Genomic DNA, 23,649 nt, shown 5'->3' with positions numbered 1-23,649 from the left:
TAGCCACAGATGTGCAGCTTCATCTTTATAGCCCCGACTAACGCCAGAAGGCAGGGGTATGGTCAGCAGCGGCTCTGGGAGAGCACGCGAGCGGGGTCCTTGTGTCAGAGAAACCAGGGAGTCTGCAGAGGTTTGTTCTGAGCCGTAGGTGCAACTTTGTTTATTTTCTTAAAACAACACGGACAGCATACTGAACAGCTGTCAGCATCAGTGTGCACCTTTGCTGTTGCAGGGCTTTGTTGTTTGCTTTGATGATCCCAGGATGGCAAACGCAGCCTGAGGAAGCAAGTTCTCTGGTGCCTGCCCTGGGCGCACCTTACAGACTAGTTGTGGGTTGACACGGGCACGATGAGGTGTTTGGGGACCTCCATGCATCCGCCTGGGGGTTCCCAAAGCTGTGTGGGGATACTTTAGCATATAATTATGGGCACAGTTGGGCCTGAGCGAGCTCACACCCCAGCAGCCAGAGGTACAGCCCGTGTGCCTGTTGTGCCGCACGTGGAGCACAGCGGCTGCAGGCAAGGGCACGCGTGAGGACGTCCGACAGCCTGGAGGATTTCAAACTGGGACGGATTTTTTTTTTGTCCGGTGAGGACAATTCCATGCAATGACAAAGATTTGTGCTTTTCAACCACTTAAAACCAGTTCCCCTAAAGAACATAACTGCAGAAAAGTTATTGCTTTTCTTTCCTGTGCCTTTCTACACGGTAAACTCGGTCACATCAACTCTTCAAACAGTATTGCACCCAGATGAGATGAACTTGTATGTTCAGATTTGACCGTGGTGCAGAAGGACCTTATCTTGAGGTGGCAGAGGCTGATGTTATCCGTTTGGCTGAAATCCACACATTTAAAATTGCATCATGTGTGCTAGCCTTTCTTTAATCACAAGGGTCTGAAGTATTGCTCGGCGTTGTAGCAACGCAGAGCAATTTGCCGGCACTGGGTAGCCACAATTCCCACTGACCATTTCAAGAGCTACATGTGCACAGTGCCTTGGAAGATTGAACTTTGCAATACTGTTTTGAAGTATCTAAATTACACTTTTAAAAGTTAAAAGCACTCCGGAGTGCGGTTTCATTGACTTCCTGTGAAACATGCTTCTCTGAATTCTCCGGTTAACTTTCAAAATGGGATTTTGGCTTCTAAGTCACACTGGGGACTCCTGAAAATCTGACTGCTGGTTAATATTTGATTCTGTTAATAGATCGGTGGCGCTCAGTGTGCGTGAGCTTTCCAAAAGGCAACTCTTTGCTCTGTTCAAGCCTTCTTGGTCTCAGACCTGCAGGTAAGGGCAGTGCTGGCGCACACCCTGGGCTTGCATCGTAGGTCTGAGTCTGCGGACACTGGAGAGAACTATGGCCAGGCACGAGCTGTGTCCACAGTATCACTTCAGGCTGCCCCATTCTTCACAGATTCTCTGTTTTCTCTGGGATGAAGGCTGAGTGTTGGTCCCCTTTCATCTTGCCCCGCCTAGCACAGACCTGGGAACAGAGCGTCCTCCCCTTGCTGCACTCCTCTGTTCGGAGAAGCTGTCCCGCCAGACCAAACACACAGAGCTGGGTGAATGTTCTGAACGGCAACCACAGCACTGCTCCGCGGCGTGCTGCTGGGCACCAAGGAGCAGCTTCTGGAAGGGCGTGTTGGCAGGGAGTCAGCAGCGACGTGGGTGTGGGGTTCGTGCACCAGTCCGTCAGGACCACCCCCTGACCTGTTTGTCCTGCCATTGTTAACCTAATTCTAAAATAATTAACCTAATTCTAAAAATCAGGCTCTCTGCGTTGTACAGATGTTCTGGCTCAGTAGGTGTAACATTTATGTCTGAGCTACTATTTTAATTAAAAACATGTAGGAAGACCTTTACTTGGAAGGATGGAGAAGATGTCTTCCCTGCATCACAGAATACACAGCTGAGAGCAGAGAATTAATGGTGTAATTAGTTTCTATATCTGTGGGTCAGCTGCATGAGGACACAAAGCCACCCACCCTAGCTAAAGGAGGTGAGGTGCTAACACATTTGATAGGAAAACTTGGACTGTGATTTGAGTCAATAATAGCAGAGCTTGTCTTCGGGTCCAGCCATCCAGAAGAGGAGCTACTGGCAAAATATTTCAAGTTAAACCTGGGCTTGTAAGAGTAGTTATTTTGACCTAAGATAAAGAGCTTTCAGAAATTTTCTGCTGTTCTCTAAATGAAGTTTTGATCATGCCCAGTGTAATCAGGGTTGTGGCTTTCTCACTTCTGTGGTTTTGTTGGGTTTTTGGTCAGCATTAGGACTAAATTCTGATTTATTTAATTTGCAAACTATTCTTATCACTGACTGAGATAACTTGTGTGAGTTATATGATGTACTATCTCGTAGTAATACTTAATGAAAAACAACTTATACCAATTCAGATCAATAAAAACTAGTTGTGTTTAAATCCATCTCAATCGGAGTGGGGAGGAGAATATCGCTGATACGAAGAAAACAGTTTTCTCCTCGTTGGTGGGGAAAGAAGCCTCTTATGAAAGCAACGTTTGTCATTTTATGTCCTTCAGGTATTTTATTAGCATTTCAGAAGTCAGATTAAAACAATATAGTTCAGGTTTCTGACTCAAGTGCAATTTGGCTTTGAAATTAACATTGATTTCTTTCTGTGGTGTAGTAGTTTACTATTAGGTTCTGCAAACCGCTGCGTGGTTGCTGCTTATTTCTGAAAAGTGTTGCTTATATTGAAGCGTGACAGAATTGATTATAATGTTCCTTCACGTAGATGGCATTCTGCTGCCACAGCTCATAATCAAGGGCTCTGGCAACATGAAATGAGGTCTTGTATTTGAAGTTAGAGTATTAGTACTTAAAGATATCCCTCCACTAGATAAGGAGTCTTTATTTCATATTGAAGAAAATTCTGCCTAGCTCCTCCGAGTGATTCGTGGCCCATTTTGGGGGTGAGCAGGGGGCTGCACCCCGTGTTTGCCAGCGGCACGGTGAGGTGTGTAAGGGGAGCAGCCTGGTCCATGAGCTGCCCCTGCCCCAGGGAGGGCTCCAGCTCACCCGTGGCACCGGCTGGGGCTGCAGGACGAGGCTGCCGTTTGGCTTCTTCACTGGAAGAGGAGATGCTGCTCCGACATAACACCAGCGTTGCTGTCACCGCAGCCAGCTCTTGGCTTCAAAGGGAAATTAGGAGGTTAAGATGCCGAGAAGCGCCTCACGTTCTCTTTTCCCGAAGTGAAGAGAGTCCCCAGCACAAACCCGGGAGCCCCTCTGAGGAGTCAGAGAGCCATTAAATCATGTTCAAACAAATCTCTTCAGGCTTGTTTTCTTGGGAAACAGTATTTCTGACTTGGCTAACAAAAGATTAGGTCTACAATTCAGACACGGAGTTTGCTGTCCCAGGAGCCTGCGCGTGCTGATTATTTGCCATTTCTGCCATGGTTAATTCTGAGGACTGCCACGACTGCCCACCTGAAAGTAATCTCTGTTCCCTGTCCCCAGGAACCCCTGAAATAAAAACAACTGGACTAATCTGCACATATTTGCACTCTGCCAGTAGTTACAGGTCCACATACTGTATAATTATGGGATGCCAGGAGATGCCATACGGCATGTTTATGCATTGCTGTGACACTGCTGTAGCTAATAACAGAACATTCATGGCAAGTTCTCCTAACATCCCTGAAAAAGGTTCTCAACGGTGTGCTGTTGATGGCTGTTGCATAAGCACAATGTGAAGGCTTCCGGCCGTGGTTGGTGCAAGTGTGGGGATCTGCTCGGGACTGGAGTATGAGTGGACAAAAATTAATGAAGTTTTTAACATCTATTGTGTACTTTTCTACTTGTGCTGTCATTTCAAAGCCAAAATAAGGTTTCGGTGAGGTTGCAGACATCTCTGTGCATCCGCTGCGGGTGAAGCTCCCTTTCTGGCTCCTCTCCCTCCCGGCGGCAGCGAACCGATGGGCAGGAGCAGCAGCACGCTGCTCCCCGCGGGGCTGGCTTCTCCTGGCTCCCCAGAGGCTCCACGTGCGGCTCGCCGTTATGTTCAGAGATGATCAAATTCCAGACCTGCAGGTGGGATGTGAACTGCCTCAAACCTGGCGAGGTGCAAAGTGAAGAAATGTATGTAGTGACTGCAGAAAAGCACTTCTGGGCAGTAAATCCTGTCTGGAGTGAGTGCTTTCTCCCAGCTCTGAGCCACTGCTAGCTCCTCAGCCTCCAGGTGATCCCACTTTAAACACTAGCTGAAATACAGTTCACAAAAATTAAAGTATTAATAGAAGATGACTCATCTGTAAAGAGCTTATGCATTTCAAGAAGCAATTTAAAGTATACAGCAGGCTCTGTAATACCCCAGACTAGAGCCAAAATTAATGGAGAGCTCTTCAGCTTCCAGGAGTGTTCACTTGCCCAGATTGCTCTTCAGCGAAAACAATTACTTAAAATATTTCTTGTAATAGTCTGCACATTGTAAAGCAATATTTCTCCTGGTAGCTGTAGTATTCCTTGTTGCTGTTGGCCTGTCCTCCCTGCCCCTTGCAAGGGAAGAGCCTTCATGGGGGGAGAGTCTAAAGGGCCGCTGAGTGCAGCTGGTGCCGCCAGCTGGAGCCAGGAAAGGCAAGCCTGAGGAGCGTGCCACTCTTTCAAAACTCTCAGTCCCTCGATTATTATTTTTATCTATTTCTTCCAACAGCAGCCACGGCTGCTTTGAAATGGCTCTGCAACAGAACTCTGTTTAGCGGAACTTGTGGCTGCCTGGTATGGCCACGATGCCATGCAGCGACAGTCCCGGTTGGCTCCTACCCCGACTACGCTCGGCATTTCAGCGAGACATCCAGTCCCTGATAAGGCTGTAATGATATTGTTACAACTTGTTTGTACCCTGGTGAGATTGCTAAATTAGGTTTTAATAACTTCTGCAATTTGGCTGGTATTAGCAAGTGTGTGGTATAGGCACTAGATCTGAGCTAGGGGAGCTGTGAGAAGTAATATTTCTGCTTTTATAGCTGAAAACAAAGCAGTGCAGTCGACACAAATGAAAGGAAAAAATACCAACGTCATTCTTTAGGTGTTATAATTCATAAAGCTTCTGTCTGGTTCTCTTCATATTGTCTGCCTCTTCTCAAATAAGAAGGAACTATTTTGAGGTTGATATGTTTTTTTGGATTTTACAGTCACAAAACAAACACAAACACTTGCAACGAAAGCTCTGAAGCCTTGCAGCAGGGCTGCGCTTGGTGCTCCTTCCTGAGGACGGAGTAACATCGTGGACCGTATTGCTTCAATGCTTCAGCCAGTTTGATAGCTGCTGCACGCAATAGTCATTTCTAGACGGAAGGACTATAAAAATGCAGTTCAGAATGCACTGTCTCCAGTGTAATTTGAACAAAAATATGATTGATATCAAAGTCAAAATTCAGGTGCTCACTGCTTCTGCACCTGGTATTATTAATGGCAAAGAGCATCTCAGGAATTATCTTTCAGTGCAGCCACCGAATGTGTAAGGGGAAAATCCCAGACTTCAGAAAAAGAAAGTCGTGTCTGCATCCTTGTGCTGAGTTGAGATAATACTGTCTACTCTTAAGGAACATGTAGACATTATTTAAAGATGAGCAATTGTAAGAAAAATATGAAATGTTTATCAGTGACAAAGCTGCAGAGCCCTGGAAGTTTCTGGTGTCCGTGACTGGCTGCTGTCTTTTGGCTTTGGTCTTCTTCAGAACTAGGGCACGTTCTTTGTTTTAAGCAATGATCTCAAAATCGAAGGTGGCATCCATTGTATGCACTTCATTGGCTTTTATCCATTGAAACACCACAAAACTGAGGGAGAAGAAATTACTTTATATGGACAATCTTATAAATAAATGCAGAGAGAGACACCTGAGATGCATTTCCTTTAATAAAATGCCTCCTTTACAGCAGCCAGCTAATTTTTGGTGTTGTAAGTCTGCAGATGATGTGTGCAGTGACGACTCAGGTACTGCAGAACAAACACTTCTGTGCATTCACTGAGATGATCGAGGACGCTGGCACTGCACTGGCCACACAGCAGTGGCGGTGGTGGCTTTGCACGGGTGTTTGGCGTGTGCTACGGGAAGCAGAAGCTGATGATCCCTGTCCCATAGAGCTGCCAGTCGAAGGCATCAACACAGATTCAGTATGTAAGGAAAGTAAAGTTTGATTCAAAGTAAACTGGCTCTTTTTTGAGTCACGGTTCCCTGCGAAGGATGCACTCCAATGGATCCCCCTCTGGGCTAGCAGGAGGTCTGGCAAGCCTTACCTGCCTGTCAGAGTGGCACTGGGTTTTATTTCTATAATTACTTTGTTTTGAGCTACAGAAACTTTTCCTGAGAGTATCTGAAAACAACCAGTATTTCTGTGACTTTATGCTTTCAGTTAGAAAAGGGACTCTGGGCTTGCCTTGTCTTGGTGTGCATGTGTGCTTGTCACATATCAGTACACTGTCCTGTTCCTGTAAACGTGTATCTGCTGCAGATTAACACGGGGGGAGGTGACAGGGGAACACGTTTATGTAAACTTCACTTCTTTTTAATATAGAGCAATTGCTTCCAGACTCTTTATGGCTCTTTCTCATTCTTCATGAGATACATATGTATATCAGCTATAACACACTGTCAGCGAACAGTGGTTTTCAATCAAAAAGACTGTCAGTAAAGCTGATTCACTAACAAGAAAGCTGTCAAGCTGTGACAGCTGCTGTCTTTGCAACCCCAAACAATCTGTTCAGTGCTAACTCTGACTTATGCTTCCATTTATTATGCAGTAGTAATGAGTACTGTCCTTAGAAATATCATTTTGGAGAGTACACCTAGCTACTTTGTTATGTATGTAGAATATATCAAATCAGATCCAAGCTGTAGGAGATAAGTTTTCTACAAAAAAAGTTCTACTTGTCATCTGATTTTTTTTTTCAGAATTCTATATCCTCTTTCAGTATTTATTTCATTTTTTGTAGCTAAGCATAAACCTAATGATTTTATTACTATTGGACGCTTGGACAAGTATAATTTCTCTTTTTCCCATTGTGTTGAAGAATGTATGTAACCTTAAATACAACACTAGGATCTACAGAATTGAGTAAAGGAAATTGCCATTGGAGGAGCTGTTCTGATGCTTAATAATTCCAATGTCTAGGAGATCACAAAAATCCAGCCCAAAGGAGGAACTGAGCAGTCAGTCTGATGCTGCTGTCCAAATGCAGGTGCTGATTTTTTTTTAATTAAATAAAAAGACATCAACATTCTCCTTAAGCAACCTCTTTCAGCCATAACTTAGCTTTGCAGACCTAAATCTCTGTTGGTCTCTTGGTTCAGTTTCCATTTATCATTGCCTGCCCTGCCCGTAAATGAGATAGGGAAGAGCTGATTCCATTTTTCTTCTTGTGCATATTTAGCGATGTAATGCATCGCTAGTAACTCAGCTTTTTCAGCTACACTAACCCCAATTCCTTCAGCTTTTCTGAACTTGGTGCTTCAGCTGAGACCATACCAGTGCCCCATCGAAGCCGTGGTTGGTAACACAACCGTCCAGCCCCTCTGGGAAGGGCTGGCCTCCCTTCTCAGTGCTGTGCATTGCCAGCTGCCTTCCCACAGCTCCTCTCTGCTGTGGTCTCACAAGCGAAGGCCAGCGACCTGCAGGTCTCCAGCTGTGTGCAGACTAACAGCGCTCAGCCTGCAGTCGGTGGGGAACACTCTTGTATAAGCCAACTGTTGAGTAGCAGAATAGCTGGGGGCTGTTGTCTTTTTCCTTCAATGCTACTAACATACCTATGGCATGATTTCTCCCTACCCTTGATGTCTCCTGCCTACTTCATCTGCTTCTGTGCTTTGACTTCCTGAAGGTGCTCACGTAGGACTCGAGCAGCTCTCTTACTGCACTTACGACCTGCGCTGGGGTATTTTGTGTGTTTGTTCCAAAATATCTTTCCTTGAAAAACTACCAGCTTGCTTTAATTCACTTTCTCCTCAGCTTTACTGCCAAAAGACCTACTCAGTAATTCCTGGAACTTGTTGAAGTCCATTGCTTTTATCTTCCTTGGAGGAAGAGAAGTAGCACAGTAAAAGCACTCGTGTTTGTTCTCGCCCAGGCTCCCAGCCAATTCTTCCTTCTGGATCGGCATCAAATGCACAGAAGCATCCTCTCTCCTCCTCCTCTTTCCTTAGTACGGCTCCAGGATGCTGACACTCATTTTTCCCCTCTCACCTCCACACACACATTTGAATAACTCGCTGAGATAAAGGAAGGGCGGCAGAGCCGAGGGCTCACTGCCTCAGAGGAAGGTTTCCCACTCAGCTGCCGAGGGAGGGGGAACCTTGTGGGTGCAAGGGCCTGGGGGGGGCCAGGGCTGGCCGGCAGAGCCCCCAGCACCGCGTCCTTCTCCCCCACAAACCAAGGGGGGCTGCTCCTGCCCTGCGGATATGGCCCCGTCCCTAGCTAGCCGCACTCCTCCAGCCTTGCCCCGAGACGTTGCTGTTGCACATGCCGTGCACTGCAGCCTTTAACAGAGAGCTGGCCTGGGTGAAATATTTCTCTTTGCCCCTCACACTTGTTGCGTGCCTCACAGCACAAAGCTCACGGACCCTGGGATCTCCCGGCCCCAGGGACTGCCCGGTGCCACGTGAGGCGCCCAGCTCGGGCCCTGGGCCCATGAAGCAAAGGCACCGCTCTGCTCCTTCATCAGCTGAGGCTCGGCGACATGCCCCTCCGTCTCCCTGCAGACCACATTCGGAGCCTGAAATCCTCCCGTACAGATCCCCTTCGGGTGCTGCAGAGCAGACAGCACTTCGGCTGGTTCCCCTCAATGCCCTCCTTCTGTTGTGAGCCAGGAAAGTATGTTCTTTTGACTCAGGTAATTACAGACCTTCAGCCATTCATTGCTGGTGAGAAAGTGTCGATGACAACTTTTCCCTCAAATTACAGCAGTAAGAGCAATGGTGTACAAAAAGAGGCATCACATGACAGGAGTTATTTTGTGCTCTGTACTGGTGCTCTTTCCAGTTCCTTTTTTTGCCTTGTTTGTTTGTTCGCTTGTTTTGAAGACTGTAAAATTCCCTTTTATTGCAGGTCTTTCCAGGCCTCATTCAAAGCCCACTGAAGTCGATATAAAGACTTTGACTTCAGTTAAATTTGAATCAAGCTTCAATGGCCAATAAAAGATTAAAACCAGCTCCACTGTATCAAACAACGTCAAACACCAAGTGTTTATATCCCCATTTATGTCTCATGCATCTGTTCCTTCCAATTACAAACAAGCCTTGTGTGCAAACGTGGGATTTGCTTCATGCTCGTTCATCGCGGTTCCGACCACGCCGGCGGACGGGTGCGGGTGGGAGAAGCCCTGGGCCTGGCGCCAGGCCCCGCGGCGCAGGGCAAGGCCTGGGCAGAGGGGGCATGCACGGGGCCGGGGGCCCGGCCTGGTGCTGGCGGTGGCCCCGCAGCAGCGTCTGGCAGCAAAGGGGGCCTGGGCGCCCTCATGGAGGAGGGAATCTGGTCAAGAAAAGCGCCTGCGTTCACAGCCGGGTTTTGCTGACCTGCTGTGAAGCGGCAGCTTTGTCCCTGTTCCAAAAGTCACAAACGCCGTGCGTGACCCCACGTGCAGGTACCGCCACGACTGCCCGAGCGCTGCCGGAGAAGCTGCGCTGGCTGGCGTGGCTGCGGCAAGAGGAACGTGCCCTGGGGCCACGAGGGGAGCCCGGGCGTTGCTCCCACGCCAGAACCTCCCACTGAACGTGAGACAGAAGTACATGCACAGGGGTACCTGAATGGGAACCCGATTAGGAAAAGGCTTTGTTGGGAAATGGAAGGATCAGGGAGATGAAGCGGTAAGAATAAATCTGCTGGACAAAAAAGCAAAGCAGCTCATCTATCCGTGTGCTCGCCTGCTTACACTTCCTTATGTAAAACTCTAAAACATTTGCTTTGTTGGGTCTTGGAGTTAAGTTTATTCCTCTTCTTTCTTGTCACTCAAGTACTTGTAAAACACATTGTTAGGAATTCCTGTCTGCTAGCCTATTATTTACCAAGTATTATTTTGTGTTGCTGTTTTTTGGTTTGTTTTTTGTTTTTGTTTTTTCCCGCAAAACAATTACTGATGGATTTTAAGCTTTCCTCTCAACTTAGCACTGGGAGGTTTTATATTCAAAAAATATAAATTGCACAGCAGCCAGTGATTTTGGTGATCTGTTATAATGCAATCCATTAGACACAGCTGAGGGAGACGCACATTCCAGGAAATTCTGATGCACCCTGCAACATGCAAAATGAAGCTGAAGGATGCTTGAGATTCTGCTTACTCTCTGGCAGCTAGCTCGAGGTTTTTATGTATCTGTTTAATTAATCCACGTATAAAGTATAATGTTTTGTGAAGTTAAGTTCTGAATCGGAAAGAGGAGCAGAAAAGAGATGCTAGGTCACATCCAGAGCTGAACTGAATGCTTACCTACAGGGTGTATGTTTGCATTTAAAATTCATATGCATAAATACATCAAGACCACACTGAATTCAGTTTTTTTCAGAAGTCATCAAGAAGAGATGGAAAAAATAAGCCTTTTACTTGTTTAGCAGAGTGATTGCTTAAGGACGCATATCTAAAGTATTGCCACAGCCTGGGAAAGTTTCTGATACGAAGGGGCAGCTATTAAGGTATTCATTTGGGAAGGGTGGGGCTGCTGCTCTGAATGAGCTAGAGAAAACAAAGCCTCTAGACTACGGGAAGACCTTTATTATTTAAAGTACAAGTAATACTCCTTCACTTATGAAGATTTGTTCCTTTATTGGGAGGATGCAATACATCTATAAAAAGTAAATATATGAATATTGCTTGTACCTGTTTTTCTGTAGCCTAAAAATAGATCTCAGAAAACCTGTTTTCTTACCTGAAAGGCTCAATCTTGACACACTGGAGAGCAGTTTCACTAATAAAAGAGTACGTTAGGATGCCAAATTAAAATCTGATGGAAACAGGAAAAATAAAAGACTTTTTTGACATTTACAATTAATGCCACAAAAATGTTAGTTTAATCAGACAATATGGTTAATCACAAAGGTGAAATTGAAAGTTGCCAGCCCTGAATGCTAGTGTAAAAGTTAATAAATTCAGCTCTTAATCATTATGCACATGCTAGTTATAATAATTTACTGTCCATACCAAATCTTTATAAGCATTGTAATTAAATATAAAATGCACATTAGAATTATAATGAGTAATTAGGGCAACATAACTAATATGCATAAAAGTCCCGAAGCTCATTAAAATGTTAAAAGATGAAACCTGTTCTAGCTGGAGGTTTTTTGCATATTTTCTGCGCCTGTCTGAATGCCAGTGTATTTCATGCATTGTTTTTAGTGTTCCTTCAGACATTTAAAAGCAAAATGAAAATATTTGGGTAGGAAACCAGACTCTGCAGTACTTAGCATCGTTTTTGGATGGAACATAAGTTGTAGAATTTGATTTCCCAGCGCAAACGCCTGACTCATGCAAACATGTTGGTGGTATCAGATGAGCAGCAACTGAGCAGAACGCAATTACAGAGCCCTTTTAGCAGAGGAGAGGGAGACGAAGAGGATAGTTTCCACGTCTTTCTCATTAACGCACCGGGGGAGAGAAGAAGTGCAGTGAGTGCTCAGCACCATCACGTCAGGCCTTAATAGGAGTACTTTTAAAAACTTCGTTGTTTCACCAAAATGTAAGGGGATATGCACCCACGAGTGTGTGTGTGCTCCTGCTGTCGTGTTGTCTGTCCCTGGCAGGTCCCCGTGCTCCCACCCTGACTCACGGACATCTCCTCTAGCATTGATTGGGTCAGGACAGGAGTGCTCCAGCTGGCACTGCACTGTGCTCCCGTCCTGCTTGGGGCTCCCTTCCGCTGCTTCTAATAAGGGAAGTACAAATGCATTTAAAACTGTCAGTGTTACACAAGGGTTCCTTCTTACCATCAGTGTTACATTTCACTGCAGCCGCCTCTGTGAGCCCACTGGCTCTGGTGCTCTCACTCTGCACCAACCTGCGGCTGCCGTCCCCTCCTCGCAGAGGCTCTCCCTGCCCTGCTTTCACTCTGCTCTGTTGAGACAAGTTTCTTTTATCACTCGCTTGCGTATTTATTGCTGTTTGCAATGAAGTGCTACAGGCACACCCAGAAATATATCTGTGCCTCTACAACACAAACAGAATCTTTTCCTCCGTAAGCTGAGGGAGAAAAGACAGCGACAACTTCGGCTCTGGAGGCTGCAGAGTTTAAGGGACAGCTGAAGCCTCACCCACCCCATGCCTCCCTTTGGCCTCAGATTCTCTTGTACTGATAAATTCCTCATGTATTTCCACTGTTGTTTCCAGTTGTGATAACTTTATTTTAAACCTGCCTGTTAAAGCTGCTCATTCTGTTTACCTTCATTTTGTCAGGTCTTTAAGCTTTTGCCCACCTGTATTTATTCCTTACCTTCTATTGCCCACTAAAGACATGAGCTAGCATCTGTACGTTCAATCAGTCAGCAGAATATCGCAGGACTGAATCCTTAATGACACTAAATGATTTTCTGCAATAGTTTGTCATCATTATGAACCTCCAGAATGAAGGCGTCTTGCTGGATGTGCAGTCCACACCCTGTCGATGCACCAAGGCACAGCCCGCTGTCGGCGCGGCTCAGCAGGGTTTGGTGTGACGGCGCGGTGACTTCGGTGGCAGCGGCAGGAATGCTAACACCACTTGGAGAGCTCACGGTGGCCTTGAAGGAAGCCTGCCAGGCGGCTGGGGAGGCATCTGATTGCCTTCAGGATGAGGATTTAAATCTTCTCCATCGGCAACATGGGAGAGCTGGGTCCCCTGTCCCCAAGCATGGCGGGTGTGCTGGGTGCCCCCTGGGTGCTTGGAGCCGCAGGCTGGCCAGGCCAGGCAAGGAAAAGGCAAATAACAGGAGCTAGTGAGGGGCTGGTGTGGCAGGGACCTTCTTAGCTGGGAAGCGCTGGGTGCTGTCCCGGCGTGCAGGGGGCCGGGAGGAGCCCCCCTTGCAGGCTGTGCTGCCGCCTGTGATGTCCAGGGACAGGCTGGTGGAGCTGCTGTGGGACGAGCTGGGGCCCAAGGAGATGTCCGCGAGCGGTGGCGGCTGCCACGGCTCAAGCCTCTGCCTGCCTCGGCACTATGACGAGCGAGGCTGGGCCACGCTGGCCTCCAGGAGGACGAGCTGAGAGCATTGCAGCAAGGCTGATAACAAAGACAAGATCAAACCATAAATGTCTTCTCTAAAATGAGTCTCTGCTGGCTGAATGGAAAACATTTAGAAAATATATGCAATTGGAAGCCTGAGAATCTCCTCCCATGTGTTTTTCCTCTCCAAAACAAACCTTGGCAGCCTGAAGCAGCAGGTCTTCAGGTGCATAATCTCATCTGAATTACCCTCTCTCCCATACCAATGGGAGCAGGAGGGTCTGAGGAATTTGGGCTCGGTGCCCTAATCACTGCACTCAAAGTGTGCCTGCAACACACAGTTTTTCCTTATACTAAAAACGAGAAAATAACCTGACAACGAAAAACATGAGAGAACGGTGATTCTAAGCCGTCTGGTTTGTGTTTTAATATCAGTGTTAGCCAGGGATTTCCTAGAGCAAAGAATATTGATTTTTATTTGTATTTTTTTCTGAACTCCGAACAAACAGGAGCTGGGCTCCTTCTGAGAGGCGATCTGAGGAGACCTTGGGCTCCCGCCTGACGGGGCTCAAAGCCATCGCGGTGGGAGCGACAGGAGGGCAGGCGATGGCGTGGGCGACAAGGCTCCTGCTGCAGCAGGTCCGAGACCCCAGCGTCTGCCTGAAGTGCTGCTGAGCTCTGCCTGCGGCTTCTGAGCTGCTCTGCTCCTGGAAAGTTACTCCAAATCGTTAAGGCTAGATTGAATTGATCTTTTGGCTGCACGGTCGTACAGATATAAAGAGCATCGCCTAACTGTACATTTTTATGGATCAGTTATTTTTAAATTTATTACCAAGAGATGGTCTGCATTTATTAACACACACACACACCAAAAAAAAAAGCAAAAGGTGAGCAGGGCACACGAAGAAGTTTGGAAGTGATATTTTGGAAAAAATCTTTCTGTATTACCCACGTCTTTGCTGGCCTTCTATTTGCTATATTTGCTTAACTGATAAGAATTTTATATTGTCCATGTAGTGTCCGCACAGTGTGGTATATTTATTTCAAATTCCAGCCTTGTTGCTAATAATCCTGCCCACTCTGAGTTACAAGAACAAGCACTCCCAGTCCCCAGGCATAATGCAGAGCAACGTTCGCCCATAAGAAAGCTTTGCCAGGAGGCCCCGCGCAGGGCTGTTGCCGCGGGTTGGGATGAAGTACCCATCCCCTGCTTTAGGGCTGCGTGCTGAGCACACCAAAACCACACGGAGCTGGGCTGGCCGGGCTGGCCTGCGCAGGGCAGGCCCCATGGCCACGCACCAAGCCTCAGTGCCAGGCAGGATCTGTGGCACTGCCAGCTGATGCCGTGCAGCTGTGGGACGTGGGACGTTGTCCCGTGTCGGGGGAGGGATGGAGCACGGCTGGGCAATAACTCCTTGTTATTTCTTGTTCCAAGCTGAGATCTCATAGGCACGAGAGGTTTTGCAGGTGCCCACACCAAAATGAGAGCCTGGGCTTGCTGTCGGGATCCTGTCCAGCTGCTGAGCATTTGAATCGGTTGTGACTGAAATACATGAGATGGCAATAGCTTAAACCAAACTTTCGGTTCATGAAAGCTTGCCAGATGAACAATCCGGTGCATTGCCCTTGTTCCTCTCCCAGAATTTCTCACTGAGATCCACAGAAACATCTGGGCCGGGGTGCGGGCCCCTCTGTGCCTCCCGGGCTGGTGTCTGCAGGGCCTGGCCCGGGATGGGGATGGATGCTGGGACCTGTGGGTTGCCAAAGCTCCGATACTGCCCCTCGGAGCAGACAGGATCCGGAGATGTTCCCAACAAGCTGAAAAGTTGTGGTGAAAATAAAGGGTAAAGGAGAAGCGTGGGGTGGCATCCATGCACAGGATGATGACCCGTCAGGTGTAAGATGGGCAATCAGGCTAACAGGGGCAATGGGGGACGAAGTTCCACAGTGAGGCAGCATTGCAGGACATCGCCGGGGGCTGTGTGTATAAAAACACGTGCAGACTGTACAGGGCCACCTCTCTGCCCCACTTGGCAGTGTCTCCCTGATTGCACTGCGCCTCGTTTCGGGTGTGGGTTTCCAGGCACCATAAAAACAACAAGCGAGTTCTTGGGGGAGTGTGGTCGCTGGGATGAAAGAACCGAGTTCCTTTTAGACCGAGTGTGTTTAGATAAATGAGGACTGAGAGAAAGAGTGCAAAGTCTTTAAATGGGTTAAAGCCTCGTTCAAAGAGCACTTCAGTCACACTGTTCCTATCTCGGGGGGAACCCAGTGGCAGCTCCGAACCAGAGCTCTCCCACCGCGGGGCCGGGCAGGCAGCAGGACCAGGTCCCAGCTTTCGGCAGCCAGGTCCCTGTGCAGGTGGCTTCTGTGTTCTTCTGCCACTCAGGTGCTGCTTTCGTATGGTTTATCGTGAACAATTTTCATATTACTCTTCTGGACACTTCAGGATCAGGAGCTGAGCCGTGAACTTTGTGGTGCTTTTGGCAGCTGCTGGTGTCCTTCAGTGCTGCTGGAGCAGCAGCAAATGTAACCGGCGTCTCCATGTGCTCCACCTCACTCAGAGTTATGTCTTAAAAGCCGTGGCTGCACAAACTGCAGCATCGCTCGGGAAGGAGTCAGGTTTATAAGTACCTGCTGTTTTCATGGAGTCACAGTTTTAACAAAAAGATCTCATTTGTTCCTGCGTGCTTTATGGAGAAGTAGTCATGCAAATTGGTTATGCTGATTATCCACTTGAAATTTTAATGTTACCAGTTGAAAGTGAATATTTATTCACATACGTTTGTATGGGTTTGTTCCATGTAAGCACTGGGAAGAGAAAGCAGCAGGGTGAGCGTGTGCTTGCCAGCGGCAGGGGAAGCTGCTCCCACACCCCCCGCAGCAGGGCAGCCTGTGCTGGGCCCGCTGCTCCCTTCCTGCCCCACACTTTTACCAGGCGCAGCGTCTCCAGCCGTGGGGACAGTGCGTGGCACCCCATCCGGCTCGCAGTTACCGCCGTGCCAGCAGTGCCACGGGCTCCGGTGATAGCTTTAATTACACTTCAGGGTAATTTCTGTCGATGAGTGCACGCATGCAGCGATGGGAGCACCCGGGGAGGCACTACAGATGAATGCCCACTTCGTGGGCTCTTTCACAACGGGTGCTCCTGCCTCCCTCCCGGCACGGTCACGCTGAGGTGCGGTGCAGCCTGTGCGGCCGCGCGGCTGCCGTTCTGCTCGGGAGCGTGTCTGGAGCTCCCTGGGCGTAGCTCCTGCCATAAAAGATGATGGCCTCTTAGCGTGGCGTGCCGAACGGTGGATGAGGTGGTGAAGGAACAGACGCGAGGCAGTCAGCATTTTGCACGTACATAAACACCTTAAAGCAACATCTGGAAAATTGCTTGGGAAAAAAAAAAACAACAGATTTTTATTTATAAGTTCTGTGGTTTAGTTTTTATAGCATTTTACGATGCACATAAATTGTTGTTTAAAAACAGAAAGTGTAAAAGAAATTCCAGGGGGAAGGCAATTGTTGTTCAGCCTTAACTGTGATAATCTCTTTCCGGAGGAATTCACTGTCTTCTGTTTTCAGCTCATGGCTGCGTTTCGCTGGCAGCTGGAAAAGTCAACAATCGCCTTTTACCTTTATTTGTATCCATAATTCTAAGTTTAAAATGTTTATTCAGATTTATTATTTTGCTATTTAAGAAGACAAAATGTATTTTCTGAAATAAATCCGTACCCAGTGTAACACTGGGAAAGCCATGCCTGCTGTATGGTATTTGTGGCTGGGTCATAATTGTGAAGGTAAGTTTGTCTTTTTAATACGCCAAAAGAGATCCCAGAGGCCACGTGTGCCTGGGCGCGTTGCAGAAGGCCTGATGCAGAAGATGGTGGTGCGAGGCACTGCCTGGCTCGGGGCTCAGCACCCCAAGCAGGCGCTCTGCTCGCCACCCCCGACCCAGCCCGCGGCTGCAGCCCCTGCGGCACCGCATTGTCCCCGTCCAGGGGGGTCTCAGGACCTGGCAGCGTCCTGCGTGACAGCAACAGCCACGCATCGTTATACCTCGCACTGGGAAACTGAGTTGAAAAAAGAGATTGTTGGGTATGGGGTTAATACTCGTCATGTCTCAGTTGTGTTTTTGCACCAGATACACAGATCTGTGTCAGTCTGCTGTTTGGGATAAGTTTTACGCTGCTGGAAGAAAGCATGGTTGAATGTGAACCAAGCTGGAAGATACGCACCAGGCTGAGTAACGTAAAGCGTGCTGAAGAGAAGCGCAGTTAAACAGTCTTCGTATGTGTGTGCAAATGTCTATTTTACAATTTTTTTTTCAGTTGCCCCCACAATTCAGGAACTTAAGTCCAGCGGCGTGATGCTCGGAGGGAACGGACTGATACGGTGTGAAGGTGCAGGCGTTCCTGCCCCGGTCTTTGAGTGGTACAGAGGAGAGAGGAAGTAAGTAGCCCTGCCTGCCCCTCGCTTGGTGCCGCCGGGGCCGCTGGTGCCACTCGCGTGTCCCCACAGGGACTGGGCTGCAGGAGAGCTGAGGCAGGGGCAAAGCTCGTGGTGGCGGCGGGCGCTGGGGTTTGTCCCCCCAAAAACCACGGCAGCAGGCTGCCGCCCTCACACCACTCCCCTCGCTGCAGAGTCATGCACGGCTGGAGCAGAGCGGCTTCGGAGGTGCTGGCCGCCAACAGCTGTGCTGTGCGGCTTCTGGGCGAGTTTCTTCATTTTCTTGAAGTCTTAGTTTTTGTGCTCATAAATGAGGCATAATAGGACTGTCCGTGGCTGGGCTGTGATGGTGATAATTGCCATAATGAGCCTAAGGTTTAAACATGCTTTAGTAATTGCAGCCTTATAAGTATAGTAACCAGAAAGGCACTGAAAATGCCTGCTGAAAAAGCCTACTAAAAAGAGGTATTTTTTTTAAGAAAGCTCTTTAAAAAAAAGAAAAAAAGTCTTCATAGCTTTCCTAGTGCGAGCTTTGGGGGTGAAAAGGCAGGCTGAATAACAAGACTTTCAGCCAAATCTTAATGGCTACAGTTCTTTGCCCAGGTGCGCCGTGAGCAGTGTGGGCTTTCAGTCCACTGGCTTGAGCAGAGCTGCTGCACCCCCCAGCATCTGAAGGTGGCCAGGGGCACACTGCCAGCCCAAACCCTAATCTTCATCGTGTGCTTTGGTGCTGTTCACAGCCGGCTTTGCTTTCAGGTCCTTAGTGCTATGTAATGATAACTGGCATCTCTGTAGCATCTTTTTTTTGAACAGATTTTGTTTTACAACTCTTACTTTACCTAAGGTATTGTTTCTCTTAAGTCTGAATATTGGTGCAGGAGAAAGTGGCTGTCCTCCCTGATAGGCAGCTGTCCACACACATCTTCTGGGTTCTGGAATCTCCCGGCTTCTGAGTGCTGGGATTCTCATCAGCTCTAAGATCCCGCTAAACCTGGGGGCTGACATGAGAATATTAATGACCATATTTCATAGGAAACCACCTGTCAGCTCATTGCCCAGTGGCCAGCTGCTCCCCTTTAGGAACGTTGCTCTTCTTCCTTCCCGACTTCTCACAGCAGTCAGAACCATCGCACTGACCATTTATTAAAGCATTCTTAAAAACAATATCATTGACCTTTCCTGCATATAACAGTAGAGGTTTTCCTTCTGATGGATAAATTCATCTACATCCTGTTTCCAAAGATGCGTATTATGTTGTACATATGTTGGGGGGGATGTAACAGAAATATATTTTATATAAAAACTATTGTAGCGCAGGTTTTAATGTAGACCATAGCATTCTGGATTCAATTAACCATGTCCAGCATGATGATCACCTTCCTATTTGTGAAAGTCACCAATTCCTTTCTTCGTGAGTGCATTCAGTGTCACAAGAGCAGCAGGAAGGCATAAACAGAGCATTTCAGGACACTGAAGCCGTGCCTTCTGTTTTCCATTTCAGTTGTTGTATCACCTGAGGCTTGCTGTAATCAGCAAGACATGCACTGTCCTATTGTGTCTCACCGCTCCAGTATTCTGTTAAATCTAATGGGGCATCATTTTTTGCTAAACTGCTTTTTACAGACATGCTAAACACACATGACTACAAAGGTACTGGGAACCTCCAAACCGCCACTTGCAGGACAGGAAGGTGTACACACATTGTTTTGCCTCCAGCGTTTCCCCTTTACCTTGGGAAGACAGAAAGCCAGCACAGAACGAGCCTTGGACAGCTCATTCATTGTTTTAAAACAAAACTGAGAAGAGTTAGCTTTCATAGGTAGCTCAGAGTAGCGTGTACATTATCCTGCAGATAATTTGCTGGCATATTGCAAGACTGTACACAGGGAGTTCACACCCTGCTGTGTAGTTGGCTAATAGAATAGAGAGAATCCCATTTTCTTCTGTTAGTCTTGGACTGAGACACTTTTTTCTTTTTGTAAATCAGGACGAATCTTTGAATAAATGAGTAGTGGGAGTCAGAGCTGAAATCCTAATGTATGTTCAGGGTCTGAAAGGAGCCTTTTGGGTCTGTAAATTGTATTGTTGTTACTTAGGTTGATGTAAATCAAAACCCACAGTTTCCAGGCTCCTGGGATCATCTCATCGTAAAACAGTCATTAAAACTAAAAATAAAAGCAGTCACAGACTCCATCCAGTTACACCTACAAGGAGCTTGCAGGGCTAATTGTACCTCATCACCAGCCTTACAGCAGTTCTTGCTCATTAATTTTCCTTAAGCGTTGGCTCATGAGCGTGCTTCGCGATGTCCTTCCGCAGCCCAAGGTGAGGAGCATAAAGCCCTCACCGTGTAGCCCTGGGAGCTGTGCTGCTTTCCTGCTGCTTTTTACCTGAACATGCAGGCCGACCACTTCTCCTGTCCTGTTGCTGGGGAAGGGCGAGGAGGGGTCTCGCAGCCACTTTAATCTGTAAAAATGGTGCCATGAGCTCTGTGCAGGAGCCTGTGCTGGTTGGGATGCCGGAGGTGCCCAGGGCTTGGTGCTCGGTCAGCAGCTCCTGGTGGCAGCACCCTGGGAAGGGAGCTGAGGAAGGGGCAGTGACTGGGTCTGAGCACTTTGAATCCCCATTAGGAGCCAAAACACACAATTGCATCACACTGAAAAAGGACTGGAAGTCTGGGGGAAAAGTTAGTAAAAGCTTCTTAAAATCATAATAGCATTTGGCTTCTAAACCTGCACAGGGATTCCCTGTGGGGGGAGGAGGCTTTGCTGTGCTGACTCCTCGCATCTGGAACTCACAGCTCAAGCACGTTATATTACAGGGCTACGCAGAAATTACATCTCAGAAATTAAACAGCCACAGGGAAGGAGCCCAGAAGTCGCTAATCTAAAAATATTAATTCTCTTATACTTGATAAAGCAAAGAAGACCTACATTGGAAATAACAAAACTCATTATAATGGCTTAATATATTGTAATAATATGAAGGTATTCAAATATGAAGTGAAAGGTAGATATCCCTCGGGGCTGGTACTGACACATGGTCTTCTCTCCATGCATAGGCATAGTCTCTGAAATAAGGCTGCATTTCCCTGTGCAGCTTGTGGTACAAAGCAGGAAGGTGAAGAAACGTGTAGGGTGGCTGCACACAAGTGAAAATATGTCAGTCTGTAACGGAGCTTGGAGAAACCCACTCGAGTAGTAAACTCTGTGTGCAGACAATGAGCTGGGTAGAGCAGCACATGGCAGCAATTAAACCTAAGGGCATCGGGTTCTTACTCTGGCAAACAGAAGTCTTTGAAGCTGCTGAGTGTACCCTAAGTACAGCCAACGCTGTCCCGTAGTCCCGTGGCTCCCTGCGGTGTCACGCCGTGCGGGCCTGCTGGCTCCAGGGAGGGCAGGCGGCTCTGGGCTTTCTCTCTCAGCAGGGTGGGAAAAGGAGGGAAGAACATCGGCAGGAGCAAGGAGAACCTCCGCGTGCAGTAGCATGTGTGCAGGTTGGAAGGACAAACTCCTCTGGCTTTCATCAGCCTGGAGAAAAGACGGGTCTCCCAGCGGCAGTGCCCGCCCGGAGCTGAGCGTCTCAGCCTCGGCCTTTTTCACTCCCCACAAAGCAACCTGTGTCCCCAGGACGTGCTCGGTCCTCTCCCGGGGGCTGCTCAGCCCGGCCCCGCAGCAGCGAGGGTAGAGCAGGGACTGCACGGGGAGCAGCACCGGGGCGCGGCGGGGTGCGGGTGCATGGGGGCAGAGGCACCCTGGTAATGCCGAAAGCGGTCAGTGCACAGTATGCAGAAGTGCAAATAGCAATAGAATATTTTTAGACAGAATGCTGGAAGACCTCATTCGTTTTCAGGATACACAATTGTATATTCCAGTGTTGCAGACAAAAGTTGGATACTTCGTCCAGACCTCTGCTCTTTATGGGAAATACAGGGAAGTATGAGTAACCAGCTATTGCTAGAATCTTAATCATGTGGTTACCCTTCTCAACTAGCTGCCTGACAGGAGGTGGTTTACCTACAACACCCAAATTTAATTTGGACATCACCCTTTGTGCCAGTGCAGTGGTATTTAGGACCTGGTTTGGAAGATACACCAAAGTACCTGGACAGTGCATATGAAATTTGACCATGGAAAGCCCAAAGTCAGGGAAATCGAGCCCAGGGAAATGGTTGTGTTCTGGCTTTTTCCTGTGTTTCGTTGCTTGGTTTCTGTTCAGATTGCTGTCTCAGGGTGCAGTGCTGCTGTAGCACATCCTTCTAATTGCAAGTATAATTTGTTGCTATAGAGGCTTGTAAAATAAGTTGGTCACAATCCTAATTAGTCATTTTTCTATCTACCTAATCCTCATCAGCCATCAGTTAAAGGTGCATAACGTCACAAGCAATCACCAGAGACTGAAAAAACACTCTCTGAAAGACCTACCATAATACTGAGAGGTGGGTGCAGAGTTACTTTTAGGATAGCACACACTCTCCTCTGCTTCCCATTCCTACCATGTCTCTTACTAAAGCCTCCCTGCTGCCCCGCTGAGCCCCGCACGAGCTGGCCACCCCGCTGACTGCCCACAGCCCTCAGGCATACCCGCAGGGCCAGGAGGGAGCACTTCCAGTGCCAGCACATCCTCCTCCGGCTCCCTGAATGGGCAGCACATCAGCTTTGAACACTGACTACCCATGTGTGCCCTCAGTAGAGTCTTTAAAGTTTTAGTTAATTTTGCCCAGTTTAAAATCAAAGCTCCCCATCTGACGCTGGCGCTGTCAGGTGGCCAGGCAGGGCAGGGGGTGCTGTGCTGTAATTCCTTTAGGCTGCAGGACAAGCTGGCAGGAGCTGCTCTCCTCACTACCCCACACCTCCAGTGTTGCCAGTGGCCTCCCAGATCAGCCCGTGATGAATTACAGAGTTGTAGAGGTAGACTCATATATGGTATATGAGTTATAGACTTTTTTTTTTTTTTTTTTTGCCTTCTAGACTGATCAATGGTCAACAAGGAATAACTATTAAAAATTATAGTACGAGATCGCTTCTTACTGTTACCAATGTGACAGAAGAGCATTTTGGCAACTATACCTGTGTTGCTGCCAACAAGCTTGGGACGACAAATGCCAGCCTGCCTCTCAACCGTAAGTAACGTGGACATGTGGCAAGTGTTCGTGGTTGTTTGTTTCCACATGCACCGATTCAAAAGAAAAAAAAACAGTAGTATGTTTTTGTTTTCCCTGGTTGCTTCACAAGGCGTATACATACCATTGTGCTCCTCAGTGGTGGGAAATAACGCACCTGGCTGTTCATTCTGTGCTGCGGAAGGGTTTCTGTGTGGAAAGCGATGCTACATTTCGGGGGCATCGACAGATTATGAATCTACAAAGAAACACGCAGGGAAACCCAACCTGCTGTCACAGTACAGCGTCACAAGTAGCGTGGCAAAACCTTTGAACCTTTCCGCTCAGAGCAGCGATACTTGGCGGCCAAGCGTTGTAAGCACCAGTAAGAACTCTTTCGGGGAGCTTTCAGGGGTGCTGCTGAGCACCACTGCTGTGGGCTCACCACGGGTCGGGCTGCCCTCGGCCTCATCAGCGGGCGGTTGGGTGACCGAGGGGACGTGCTGTTAAAGCTTTTGTTGGAAACAATAAGCTCCGACGTAGGCAAAGTGCTGCGATATTTTAACATGAAGCTTACATAAAATGGGTCTCAAATGTCCTACATGAAAGATATTTTTAACCATGATTTCATAGTGTTTCACATTTGTTGACTATCTAGCCATCTGTTAGTGGCATCCAAAGATGTTCATAGTTGAACTTCAGTGGTAATCTGTTCTGTTTCAATAGTGATAGTACTGAAAGGCAGACGTACCCTTCCCTACATGAAGATATTCCTTACTGGGTGGAAATTGGAGTGCAGATTTTCAGTTCCTTAAATCCTAGGGTTATTACCTTCTAACCATGAAGGTTCGTTCTTGACATACTTACTGCGTGACACGTGTTGTCAGGATATTTGAAATTACTACAGGAGAAGTGTAATAAGCAGAAAATAGCATGAAGTCTTTCCTTCCATTCTATTTCGTATTTGAGAA

General features: G+C 47.7%; 1 protein-coding gene across 3 annotated transcripts in view; it reads left to right on the top strand.

Moving 5' to 3' along the window:
* Window positions 1-23,649, top strand: part of NEGR1 (neuronal growth regulator 1) — a 241,216-nt gene that overhangs the window by 166,649 nt on the left and 50,918 nt on the right. For all 3 annotated transcript variants that reach the window (XM_035333234.1, XM_035333235.1, XM_035333236.1), the window contains exons 5-6: window positions 17,460-17,580; window positions 22,548-22,699. In XM_035333234.1, the coding sequence (XP_035189125.1) occupies window positions 17,460-17,580; window positions 22,548-22,699 (273 nt within the window). The remainder of the gene's footprint in view (window positions 1-17,459; window positions 17,581-22,547; window positions 22,700-23,649) is intronic.

This window comes from Oxyura jamaicensis, chromosome 8 (genome assembly GCF_011077185.1).
Source record: "Oxyura jamaicensis isolate SHBP4307 breed ruddy duck chromosome 8, BPBGC_Ojam_1.0, whole genome shotgun sequence".
In the NCBI taxonomy this organism is placed as follows: domain Eukaryota; kingdom Metazoa; phylum Chordata; class Aves; order Anseriformes; family Anatidae; genus Oxyura; species Oxyura jamaicensis.
Note: the sequence above shows the minus strand (reverse complement) of the source record. Positions and strands in the feature narration are given on the sequence as shown.